The sequence below is a fragment of the Anthonomus grandis genome, chromosome 19 (assembly GCF_022605725.1).
Source record: "Anthonomus grandis grandis chromosome 19, icAntGran1.3, whole genome shotgun sequence".
Classification (NCBI taxonomy): Eukaryota; Metazoa; Arthropoda; class Insecta; order Coleoptera; family Curculionidae; genus Anthonomus; species Anthonomus grandis.
In genome coordinates this window covers 9500902-9514846 of record NC_065564.1, presented here as the reverse complement: position 1 = coordinate 9514846, position 13945 = coordinate 9500902, and the positions used below count along the sequence as shown (strand labels likewise).

The 13945-nt window shown below is 31.8% G+C and overlaps 2 protein-coding genes across 16 annotated transcripts in view; one reads left to right on the top strand and one right to left on the bottom strand.

Annotated features, from left to right (window-relative positions):
• The window catches only part of LOC126747529 (heat shock protein 70 A1-like), a 402096-nt gene that overhangs the window by 153564 nt on the left and 234587 nt on the right, over nucleotides 1-13945 (bottom strand). The window lies entirely within an intron of this gene.
• LOC126747527 (WASH complex subunit 2) overlaps nucleotides 1-13945 on the top strand; it is a 271361-nt gene that overhangs the window by 209070 nt on the left and 48346 nt on the right. For all 4 annotated transcript variants that reach the window (XM_050456216.1, XM_050456218.1, XM_050456217.1 and 1 more), the window contains 3 exons: nucleotides 1986-2241; nucleotides 2297-2571; nucleotides 3479-3697. In XM_050456216.1, the coding sequence (XP_050312173.1) occupies nucleotides 1986-2241; nucleotides 2297-2571; nucleotides 3479-3697 (750 nt within the window). The remainder of the gene's footprint in view (nucleotides 1-1985; nucleotides 2242-2296; nucleotides 2572-3478; nucleotides 3698-13945) is intronic.

The window sequence follows — 13945 nt, the reverse complement described above, 5'->3', positions numbered from 1 at the left end:
ATAAATAACTTCTCCCTTAATATTATTAAAAATCTAATACAACTCGATTGGGACCTTCAAGACGAGAACAATAAACTATATAAAATCAAAGACAAGTTTTTCTTGGGAAATAAAATATCAAACCTCCCAAGAAAAGACAAAGTAGTAATAACTAGACTTAGAATAGGCCATACAAAAATCACCCACGAATATCTAGTACAAAAAGGTAACATAAGGTGTAAAACATGCAATCTACCTCTGTCAGTCCAGCATATACTAATTGAATGTATTAAGTATAAAGAGTCTAGGCTAAAATATAACTGAACTAACAATATCAAAACCCTACTCAGCCCTAAATACAATGAATTAATTATCTCATTTCTAAAAGAGACAAAAATATACTCAAAAATTTGAAAACAAATTAAAGAAGACACAGTTTTTATTATTCAGATCATTGATATATTCGAGCCTTGTACATAGACATTTTATAGATGTATTAACTTGCTTATTTATATAACTATTAAACATTCTGATAGACGCCTAAAGGTCCCGGTGCGGATATAATAAATATCTCTCTCTGTCTCTCTCTCTCTCTTCCTTCCCAAAATTTTTTGTAATCTTTGGGGTTTTTAATTTACTAGTATTTTTGCAGTAAACCGAAAGTACAAAAATAAGACTACAGTAATTAGAATTTTAAATACGTTTAAAAACCAGTTATTATTGTTAAAATTGTGATTCTGACCCTCACTTAAAAATTCAGAAGTGCGAATAATTTAAAATGATGTATACGCTGGCCGAAAGACAAGAAATTATTTTTCTTATGGCGATGAAGATCGGTACGCTCGTAGAACCGCCAGGACATTTAATGACAGACATTTAGATCCAATATTATCTATCTATCCCCAAAGTCGTAGAGTTAACTAAATATTTCACCAGGTTTTGGACATAAAATTTTCAAAAAAAAAGTTTTTCCTTACAAAATTCAAATCTTTAACAACATAATGAAAATATTCATGTATGGAAGAAATTCATGGCAAACGAAAATAATTTGGTATTTCCAACAAGAGGGAGCTCCCCGCACAACGCTTTGACAGTTCGAGAGAGGCTTAATCAATAGTTTTCAGGGATATGGATTGGCAGGCGTGGTGCAATTGAATGGCCCGCACGGTCGTCAGACTTAACACCACTAGATTTTTTCCTTTGGCGGGTATTTAAAGAGCAAATCTTATAAAACCCCACCTAAAAATATTCATGATTTAAAGGATCGAATTACTCGCGAATATAGAGGTATTAGCGGAAAAACCCTTGACAATGTTTATATGAGTAATTTCATAACAAACTCTTTTATTGTTTCACCAAAAACGGAGCACATTTTGAGCGCTTAATAAAATAAATTCTGTGAACTGATTCAATTGTTTATTTTGTAAACCCTTACTGTTAATAAGTCTATAAACTTATATAAAATTAAATGCCCCTGTTTTTTTTAAGAAGTTATTAAGGGTGGTTTGTTTTGAAATGAAAGCACTGTATAAGTAGCCCTTACTGCTACGAATTCCGTTTAAATCCGTATATTGGTGCGACTTTTAAATCGAAACCAATAGTGGGAAATAAATATAATTTGAAATAAATGTTGGTAGATGTGTAATAAATCATATGACTATTTTTGCACATCGAGTGTTTTAATTTACAATCACATAAAATCGACTTTTGGTCTGAAAATCTTTTGCTCTATTAAAGCTATCGTCAGCCACGGTAAAATCCTAAAGCGACTGTACTCGGGGGTTCCTATATACATTTGCAGACTGTAGCTGATAACAATTGGCCACTCTGAATAAACTCGTCTGATGATTTGAAGTCAAATGATTTCATGTAAATGAAAGATTACCATTATCGTTTTATTGGTCAAAAAACTGAATATTATGTAAAACACTAACCAACTTTTATTGAAAATTTAGGACTCATCTCAATTATTATTGGCTTTAATAAACTATATCACTTTAAATCAGCCACTACTAAACCCGACTACGAGCCGCCACCTATAAACTTGTATGACCCAACACCACCGCCACTTGATTGGGATGCGACGTCTGACAACAGTGTAGAAAGTGACCGATTTTCAATCAGCGACGGTCTGCTAGACCGCGTCAATTACGACCAATCACAACCGACCGTGTCGAGTATATTCGATGAAGCCCCGCCCAGCTTAAATGCGCATGACATCAATTACTCGAGCGGGATTGGACGGGATATCAATGCCACCAGGTGAGATTTAGCTTAAGTATTATTCAGATTCTTGAGAATGTTTAATTGTTTTTAGAGCGGACACTGACACTGAGTCTTCTTTTAATCCTTACGCGTCATCCTCTCGTCGCTTATCCAGCGACATTTTCAACGAACAACAGAGTCAAGATAGTTTTTTCGTGACGAAAAATCATCCTGAAAATCAGTCGCAGCCATCGGGTTTAAATCAGATATCTGAAATGCCGGAGGAGAGTGTCAGTAAACTTGAGAATTTTACTCCTAGTGGTCAAATGGCAGATTTTGATGCTAGTGATTCTGTTTTTAATAATAGCACTCGTAACGATACACAAGGTAAGTTTCATTAATTTTTTTCAACGGAAATTACTTACGGAGCAGCAAATAGTATGGAAGCCAGTACGATTCTTTACGTGGTTCTAAATAGTGAAAAAATGATGTCGGTCTGTAGCTACTAAGAAAGAGGGAATAAATTATAGTAATTATTGAAAAGTGGTTTCGATAATAAAGTATATATAATTAATAATAAAGCAAGCACCAACCTCTTTTCTGTTTTTCAAAAAAAGCACCCAAATTCTGAAATTTACGGAATTTCATCGGACGTCGCTTGGTTTGAAAATCATGCTGTCTTGGTGCAGTGTAGGTGCAGTTTCCTATAAAAAATAATGAATAAATAATCATAAATCATTATCTAATCTTAAATCATAAATCTAAACTCAAACTTGAATCTTATAAATCCTAATACCAGGAAAATGATGATCTTCATTTAAACTTTTGCCTGTATTTATCTACTTCTACTGTATTAACAAATTCAGTTAAAAACACTTTTATTTTCTTTCTATATTTACTTTACGACCTTTACTTTCCTTATCCGCTATACTCACAATTGACAATGTTATTTAAAATCAGTCATATCGAGTGATCGTGTCAAGTCGTGATTTTAGAATTCCAATGATAATTTAAAAACATTGTCAATGAAAAAATAAATGTAGTGAATTATGTAATGAAAAAACTGAATATTTACCTGTGGTAAAAGAAACTCATTTTAAAGACCAGTCAAGACCAATCAGGACGGCATAAAGACGTCAAAGTGACGCTGCCCGGATCATCACTTTAGGTCTAAAATAGTCTGTGACCTAAATGCGACCTAAAAATGACGTCGCTTAACGTCATTTGACTTCATCTTGCTACCTGGGGTATAAGTCCTGTAAATGAGGGAAAACTTAATATTTAATTATTACAGGTAAGGCTCCGCTTTCTTCGTCATCGTCCTCCGCTCAAAAACCCAAATTGGGCACCGAAATCGGCAAAGCAGCGGCGGAAAAGAGTCGCGGGCTCTTTTTCGCCGATGACTGGCAGTGTAACAAATGTGGCAACGTGAACTGGGCGAGGCGGCAACAATGCAACGTATGTAATGCCCCCAAGTTTGGCGAGGTCGAGGAGCAGACTGGCTTTGGGGGAGGTTTGTATTTTGTTTTATTACTTTAATATTTTTCATTTCATTTATTAAAATTATGATTAATTTTTCTATTTTCGGCTATTTCAAGCGATTCGGATTTTTCCTATAAAAAAATTATTTTTTGAACATACATTTATTTAAATGTTCAGAAAGTTTCAATAGATTCGAATTCTTATGGAGAACGAGCCTTGCGCTAATATTTGGAGTATTTTAAAGTCTAGTTCAGAGATCTATTAGAATCTTTGATGTGTCGCAGATGCCGCACTAACTAGTCCGTGCGCCTATGTCGTATTTATTGCAGCATGATATACATGTTTAAATGGCAAAATTTTATATTGTTTATCTATGAAATCATTTTAAATATACGTAAAACCCCATGTTTTATACTATTTTTTATTTTTCTTTCGAAAATGTCCATTTTTAGAAAGAAAATAATATCACAAGAAAATAATATCAAAAAATTGACTGCGGACTAAAATCCAAGCATCTTACAAAATATTTTAAATACTTCCAGCACTCACAGACTTCTCACCTCTTTTTAGCCAGTCTATTAAACAAAGATAAAACACCTGCGTTCTGGCGACTCCTACTTTAGGCTGTGCAAGTGATTGTGTATCTCTCTCTATCCTACTGATTTTGAGGATTACGGGGCCGTACCCAAATACATTTTTGGGCTGTTTTTGTATTACTTTCGTGTTTTTAAATAGATTTTTAAGGATGAGTCTATCTATCTATCTATATCTGCCTGTTGCAGACGATATTCCCAAGCTTCGTTTACAAATCGCCAAACACTAGGCAATTCGCTATACTCACAATTGACAATGTTATTTAAAATCAGTCATATCGAGTGATCGTTTTAAGTCGTGATTTTAGAATTATAATGATAATTTAAAAACATTGTCAATGAAAAAAATAAATGTAGTGAATTATGTAATGAAAAAACTGAATATCGCCTTCAAAATAGTTGTTAGATGGGTCTATCACCTTTAATAGTTGGGAGCATAGATAAACAGTTTATAGGGGTTAATAGAATGGAAACTTCCATATAAAGGAACGTGCCAACAAAATTAAGACGAGACTAGCGGCATCTCTCGAGAGTGAAAAAAGTAAAAGCATATGAACGCGTGTGAACAGTAGAAACCTCCTTAAAATTAAAGCTTCAACTGTTTAACTACTATTTCAATTTTTCGATACTAGATGGCGCACGACACCCATATTGGCGGGATTTTTAATAGATTGATATCTTTTACAAAAATGATATTACATTACATAAATAAAACGAAAATTATATTTTCCCGAATACATACTTTATTGCTTAAAAAATACAACATAATATGCCAGAAAAATTAAGAAGCCATTTTAATTTTTTTGCAAAACATTTTTATAAAAAATAATAATTATGTTCCTAGCAAGTAAAATACATGTAATATTATGTATGAACAAAATATTGCAAAATTAGATACTGCAAGCAACTAAAATTTTTTTAAAAGCAAAAATCAAAACCATATATTATAATAAGTATATTTGCCTCCATCGATATTTTATTTTGGTCACCTGTTAAAAAACTTGTAAAACAATGCGAACTATCTACTATAACATTGTTTGACAAGTGGAAAACTGGTTTTTTGACAGGTGACCAAAATAAAATATCGATGGCGGCAACTATACATATAAGTTTTTAGATTAGGCAAAACCAGAGAAGTCTACATGGATTGATAGAGATAAAAAAAACTATTACATACTTACAAAATAGACAAGTTACAAATAAAACAGATATTATGTACATAAATATACAGGGTGTCTCGGAAAATGTGGCAAATCTCTCGAATTCAGGTAAAAAAAACCAAAAAAAAAATTGAACTTTCTTATAAAAAAAATTCCCATAGGCCCTCCCTACGAAGATGGGGCCCCTTGAAATCGGTTTTTTAATTATTAATTTAAATTTGTAATATTTTTTAAGAGTTTTTCTCATGCCTTTTCTTTTCCTATTTCACTTTAATTTTTTACAAATATGTTAGATTATAATAGCGTCATTACAATTAAAATGAAAAAAAAAACGTTCACTAAATCAAAGCCTCCATGGCAGAGGTAGGGACTTTCTTATTTTTTTACTTTCTGCCACTTTTTTATTTTTTATGTTTAATTTTTTAGGCATTTTTTTTTTAAATATTAAATAAATTTTTTAAAAAGACATTTTTATAATATTTAACAATCTGTCTCGCAATGTAAAATAAACCTTTCTTTTTAATATTAAATAAATATTTTTGTGCTATCAGGGATAGTAAAAGCATTTGCTTGTCTTTATTTACGTGACCCAATGGCTTTCCTTCGCAACTTAGTGATATTTTTAATTTTAACAATTTTTGAAGCAGTTTTTGGGACTTTCCTTAAATCTACACCTTTAATTATCCTATTTAATTGTTTAGAATAATTGAATAATTTAAATTTTATCAAATACTTAAAAATTTATTTTTAATTTCTTCATCATATAAACAGTCAGTCAGGCAGATCCTACTATTTAAAGTTTTCGTGTAAGGTACTTGTTTTTTTTTATGAAAATCTCTATTGAAAATATATTTTATTAAAGCTATAGCATTTTTTATTTTATCCAAAAATTCAGAATTAACATACTTTAAATGTTTTTGTCCTTTAATATACTCTTTTGCTTTTAAAAAAATTTCGCTTTCTGCGTCATCAGAGTTATGTTTTAGGAAAATTGATTTACATGTGCATTTCATTTTTGCACTGCCTATTTTTTTCACCAAATACCCAGAAACATATCTAAGTGCCTGTACCTCAAATGGGCCGTATGTTGTTCGATGGCAACTTATCTGGTACGCTACAAAATTCGGTTCCGGCCTCATCCTTTTGATCAGCTTCGTCCTCTGGCAGACCCTAATATAAAGAAAAAAAAGTAAATTATTACGATTTATGTAAAATTAATTATGTAAATTTCTATAGTAACTCCTTTTTCATATTAGATTTATGGTCAAATATTTTATTGGTATTTTTTATGACATATATTTTTTACTCACCTGCGAAACTAGTCTTTTAAATCATATTAGTGCAATTTTTAAATTTTTTTTTTGACATTGGAATCTTAATCAGCATCATCACAAACCCCCTGTATGCAAATTTTGAGCTCTCTAATGTACACGGTGTTTTATTGAAATTTCCATAAATTTAATAAAAAGTTGTTGATTTGATCCATATGTCGGACCACCCTGTATAAGGTATTGATATTTTTGAACTTAAAATTATTATATTGTTACAGGGTGATTCGATATAGGGGTCTAATTATCGATTTTTATAAAAATTTATGAAAATTTTATTAAAACACCCCTGTATAGTAAAGAGCTAAAAATTCGTATAGGGGGGTTTCAGTGATTCTGATTAAGATTCCATTGCCACAAAAATTCTAAAAATTGCCCTAATTTTTAGAATTTTTGAAATTTGACCCCCCTAATTACCCAAAAGTATGACCCTGAAACAAGGTTTGCTTATTATATGTACGAAAAGAAATTCGTCGCGACATATCAACCAAAAAAATAAATAAATGAAAATCGGTTAAATAACAAAAATTTACAGGGGTGGGGATACTTTAGGGTGGACACACTGTAGATAGGTAATAAAATATTCATAAAAATCAATATTTTTATATATGTATTGTGAAAGAAAAATAAAAAGTACATAATTGAGAATTACAATAAATTTCATTTCATTTTGCTATAATTATTATACCTTTAAAAATAATATGGTACTGTAGGTATTATAATATAAGAAAATTATTATAATAAAAGAAAATTAATTCATAAAAGAAATTGATCCTAAGAATTTAAGAGGTACCTATCTAATTTACCCAAATTTTTGTTTGTACCTGATTATTTATAACTGAAATAAGAGAATTCCCAGTAACCCAGGCCATCTATAATCCTTATAGGATTATAGGAATAATTATGAAATAATTTGCATTCAAGGTACCTAGGAAATTATTGGATTCTTTTTCTACTTTTTGACTGAAATTTGGTGATAAATTTCTATTACCTACATATAAATATATAAAATGCACTCACAGATAAAAATATTACATTTTTTATTTTGAGTTTTTTTTTAAAGATAGGTATATTTTTTTCCATTTCAAAATTATTTGTTCCATTTTTTTTATTTCTAATAAATTGTAATATACGTAAAACGTTTTAGCATAACAATAAAAAACACAACATTTCAAAGAAAAAAAGATAAATACAAAATAGTGATTGTGATGAAAATAGTGATAGGCAATATTTTTGTCTGTGAGTGTATGTACTATCTTCTAGCATCTAGAAAAAAATATTAAAATAATGTTTTTTTTTAAATATTATATGTTAAACTGTAATAAAATAAAAAAACGAAAATAAATAAGTAGGTTCTGGTATAATGGCTGAAGAAATTTTTTCATAATTTTTATGTACTTATGAATTTATGTATGTATGAGAAGATTTGGATTTTTGCATTCGAGCAGGGGGCATAGAGTCAACATTTTGGGTCATAAATTGTCTTTATTACCGAAATTCTTTTTGCCATTGTATCTTAGAAACGAAGCACCCAAAATCAAAAAGCATTAAATGACAAAATATTTTCAGAGCAGTCCAGAGAATAACCCCTTTGAAATTTTGCCCCATGTTTAACAAACACCCTGTATTTTATATAGGCAAATTCATAAATGTTAAAATATATTAATTAATACATTTATGGAATGGGTATTATATAAAAATAATAAATATGGAAAAAGGAAAAACATTCTACTTACATTTAAATCTCCAATTGCAGTGGCAAATAACAGTACTATAAGTCTTATAAAGTTCTTGAGAAACACTGAGCAAAATTGTCACTAAATAAACTAAACAAACACAAAATGAGGCACAAAAGTAGCGGCGAACTCGAACGTAGCGTAGCAAAATAAACAAAATGTAATGTATGTGAATCACAACCATAGAACCATATCGATCGGAGTTTTATATTCGTCATCAGGTAGTAAAGGTACGCGAGGGTTGCCTGACTTCTACCTTCATACTACCGCCATCTAGGGAGATTGAAGAAAGCTGTATATGAATTCATTTTGGTAATCCGAGATCGCAGGGTATGGTTGGGAGGGAGGTCATGTGAGGTTATTATTATTTGATGGGTTTTGCCGGCTTTGCATTTTACACGTTTATGAAAGTGGAGTATTTAGAATTTGGCCGGTATTCGTCTACATTTTTTGCAGTTTTTACTATGACGACGTGTGTTTTTTTCATTTTTGTTTGTGGATTTGTTTTAGTATTATACCTAAAGACCTTAAAATGTTTCCCTGGGAAAATAGGCTGGAAAATTTGGCAAATGATGTGTTTGTGGGGGCTTATGGAGACCGTGGGTGCAGAAGGAAGACAATAACGAACTGAAGAAAACCACCTACTTTTAAATTATATGCGTAGTATGTTATATTCGTTTAGATTTGGGATTCAGCATGTAGCGTCGCCTTTTGTCGAAAATCTTTTTTAAATTTTTTGATTGCATAACAACAGCCCTATTCATGCGCCGAGGGTTGCTTGTGTTAGCATTTCTGGGCGTTGCCTTTCGGAGATGTTTCGGTTGCGCGACGAGGGAACGGGCAGAAAGTAAAACTCAGCCATCGAGGGTACTACTTTAAAAAATTATTGAATCGTATTTAATTTGTGTTGAAGTGGTTTTTTTCTTGAAGATTTTCTACAGGTTAGTAAATTTAAAACTTATTAGTTTGTTTTTTTTTATTGGCAATGTGTAAATATATTTTTATTAATGTTTATAAATTTAATATTTGCGTGAATAGGAGGAAATAACTTATGCATGTATTTATCTAAAATTGTTTCATGCTGAAGAGAAAATTAATATTTAAAGTGATCGACTGAGATAATTTAATTACTGAATTTTAGGTATATTTTCGAAATTAGTTTTTTTTTTATTATTTGTGTGTTTCAAAAGTAAGCTAGAGCCTTGTTGAATCTAACTAACATTTCGACCCTGACTGAGTGAATATTCAGACGTAAATCATACCACAGATAAATAAATATATGTTTCGCGAATTTGTCCGTCTATCTGTGATAATACCTAGAATATTGACTCAACTATTCAATTCATAGCTGGGTAGCCTCCCGTATGGGACCTCAGTACCTTCTAGTGGTGGCTGGATAACTAACCCAACTCTCTTCAGTTTTAAATGAATAGTATGTATGAGGAATTAGAAAGGAACAGTAAATAAATTATCTTTATTTTTTTTTGTTGTAACCGAAGGAAGAACTTATTACTCAGCATGATTCGATTTTTAGGGAATTGAGATCGAGGGTTTCTCTGCCGTGCTCTTTCCCCTCGTGAATTCCAGGCTGAGTACGGCATTTTTTTACATAAATAAACTAAGTAGGTGTATTATCAAGACTGCATTTTCTTTAATACCATCCTAATAATTCAAATTTTCCTAATTTTGTCTTGTCAAGCGCATCCGAGATAAGTAAAAGAGAGAGTGATTCTGTTACAAAACACAACGTAGGGAGGGTATTGGTTCCTTATTTATTTATTTTTTTCTTGTTCGGTCTTTTTCTTATTTATTAAAAAAAAAACTTATCTCATCCATTCTTTATGGACGAACCTGGGGTTTGTTATACTACAGTTCTGATAGTTCATTTTCTAGTGTTGAGGAAGCAAAAAGAAGCAAGGGAAGTAGAAGCTACAGGGAAAAGCAGTTTTAAAACGTAATTGTTTAAATAGAGACGCCAAACAAATTTATCTAATTGTCTATAACAATCTAAGCAATTATCCTCAGTTCGCAAATGATTGTAGTGCTTTGCGAAAAACAGCGTTTTTAACAAGGATTCCCTATAGTACAATATGCTATTTTGTAAAAAAAGGGATTAAAGACAGAAAAAAAGGAAAGATGCAGGACAATCAAAGGGACTTGACAGGGATAATGCCAAATTGCTAAGGGAAGTTCTGTATTCTAAATACAAAAACAATGAGGTTCTAACCATAGAGATGGTTAAGGACACCTTATCGGCAAGGGACAAATATTTCCCAGTCTCAACCTTGCGGAGATATCTCTTTTTTGCTATGGTAAGATAAACACTGTTTTTATTAAGAAAACACGTTTAAAATTTTGTTTTTTACAGTTTTTTGTCCATGATTTGTCTTACAGAGACACTATAAAATCAGTTTAATTATTTTTTTTACAGTTATTGCCACACTGTTACGTTTATTGTCACGTTTAGTGTCTCAGAAAGGCAAGACTACTTCTTTCATAATTCACTAAAAGAAAAAAGGCTATTTTACATCTGAGTTGTAATTATTAAAAAAAAAAATATTGTAAATTTATTATTTATTAATTAAATTTAAGAATTATTTCTGCTACTTGTGTACACTTTTTAAATCTGTTTTAGTATCCATATGCTTCAGTGTAAGATAAAGTTGGAATCCATAGCGGAAGAGAGAAACTGTTTTCTTCCTTAAGGGAAGAAACTGCTAAAGGAAAAAGGCAAAAAAATAGAGTTTAAAAAATTGTATTAACTCTTTGGGCCAGATTCAAATGAGTGGTTACATTTATAAAAGTATTTAGTATCCTCGCTGTAGTTTTAGGATCCAGTATACTTAAAATGTAGTGTTTTGTATAAGATTTTTATTTTTTAGTATAGGCATTTATTTTTTTAATTTTCATCTATACTCTATTTCAGAAGTGTGTAGAGCAATAAAACCTCATTAGGTATGCAAAAGTGGTACCTGGTGATCCACCAATATTTTATGCCACTACCTTAGTTGGGTATTAGTTTCAATGTAAAATTCTTTCTTTTCGTTGATTGCAGGTAGTGCCACCCGGTTTTGGGTCAATTTATGAGTTTTGCCCATTGTTACCCACTGATAAACATTGAAAACGGTTCGCCAAAGGCGTGCAACTGGGACTTGTTTTTTACCTTATAATTAATGTACTTAAATGCTATTTTATTTTAGAAAGTTACTTTTGTTTAAATGGAATAATATATTTTTTTCACAAATTTATTGAACATAATATGTAGAGTAAAACAGTTGAAAATGTCACTTTTGGATCTGGCACTTTTTGAACAGTGTATAACAATTTTAAATTATAATAGATTGTAGTTTTCTTCGTCATCTGACGAACTGTCATCACCTCTTGACATTATAATTAAAGGATCGACTGTCTGATCGATGAGGTTGTCAAGATCCCACATTTTGTCCTCTTGCTTAATTACATGCTGGACTGCTTTTCGCCAATTCTCTGGTGTCGCTTCCGTAATGGCTTGATCAAATAGTAGCTTAACATCTTTCATTTTAAAAGTCGTGTTTTGTCTTGCTACAAATCCTTTTACCTGCGCCCATATCAGTTCTATAGGATTTAGTTCGCAATGATATGGCGGTAAGCGCAGTACAGTTATATTATATTTTTCGGCTATATCTTCCACGGCGTATTTCATGAAACGAGTTTTGTGTAAGTTTGCTATTGCCAGCAGTTCTCTTTTTATCAAATTTGCTTCAAACGCAATACCTTTTGCAGTCAGCCAATCGATAATTTCTTGCTTTCTCCAACTTGAAGTTGGCGTCTTCTCTATTCGCCGTGAATGATAGCTTGCGTTATCCATAACCACCACCGAATTAGCCGGAAGAAATTTTATCATTTCACCAAAATAGTCCTCGAAAACGTCTGAGTTCATGTCTTCATGGTAATCTCCTGTGCGAGTCGACTCAAAGGTTAGCAGACCTTCTTTTAAAAATCCCTCTTCGCTTCCAATATGTGTGATTATAAGTCTTTTTCCTTTTCCCGAAGGTACTTTAATACCCGTAGACAGGCCTTCTATGAAAGCTTGGCGAGCACTGTTTATATTTTTGTCTTGCCACATTTTTGGACTATATAACCTTCGTTAATCCACGTCTCATCAAGATAAAAAACTTTCTTTTGCTCCCTGCGGTACTGCTTGATACTTCTCAAGTATTGTCGTCTCCAACAAACAATTTCGTCGCTCTCCAGTAAAAGTGCTTTGCGGTTATGCTTTTCCCAGGCAAAATCCATATTTTTTAAAGTTTTCCATAAAAGTTTTCTACTTATCAACGGAATACTGTCATCTCGGCCAAGCTCCATTAAAATTTTGTCTAGGGTGGGTTTTTCCTTTTTAAAATAAAAAGAGTGAACTTTTCTTCGAATTATACATTAAGCATTTTCATCAAGGACTTTTGTAGGTCGTCCTGGCTTTTGCTTGGGAGATTCCACTTGACCTGCTACTTTTCTTTCCCGCAACAATTTGAAAATGGTGGACTTTCCAATTCCACTCATTCGAGAACATTTTTCAACAATTTCTTGCACAGTAAAACTAGGGTAATCGTGTTTTATGCAATCATGTACATTTAAAATAATAACTTTTTCACTCAGCGATAGTGGAGAATTTTTAGTACATCTTTTCGTTGGACTGAATACCTCCATTTTTTAAATATTGGGATAATAATATTGTGATTACACTACAGCGTAGCAGTGACTACTAACGTTTAAAATATGATTTAAAAGTATTTATAGTCTGTATATATTACCTGACCCCATTTTTGCATGTTACAAAGCGTTAAAAGATAGGTACCTATACAAAAGGATTAAAAGTATTTATTTAGTATTTAATCTCTTTCAAAATAAAGGCATTTAATCCGTGAAAATTAAATTCATAAATATTATAAGTACCTGCGCCTATGAACTACCACGAAATGTAGCCAAACAGAACGGAATTCCCCAGTTTATTGCTCTATACACTTCTGAAATAGAGTATAATCTCTTCTATTATGCACAATAACTAAATATGAGGCAAACAAATTAATAAATATTACATTCAGGATGTAAAGTGTGTTTTTTTATAAGTAAAACTTGTGTCTTTTACACGCATAAGATATAATAAGATATAATTGATGACGAGTTTTGTTTCAAGTTACTTAAACATCCTTGGACTCCTAATCAGACTTACAATTTTAAAAATGACGTGGATTCTAGTGCTAAACGGGCCTTTCGATGTGAGTGGTTTTCGATGTACCCATGGTTGGCCTACTCGGCTAAAGCAAAATGACCTCTTTGTCGAATATGTGCCTCCAGTGCGGCGTGGTATTCAAGGACAGTTTATTAATTCGCCATGCCTGAAGTATCAAAAGTTTAATGAGCTCAAGCTCACGCAGCAAGTGCGTGGCATTGTAATGCGCTAGCTTCTTCAAAAGATTTTGAAGAGA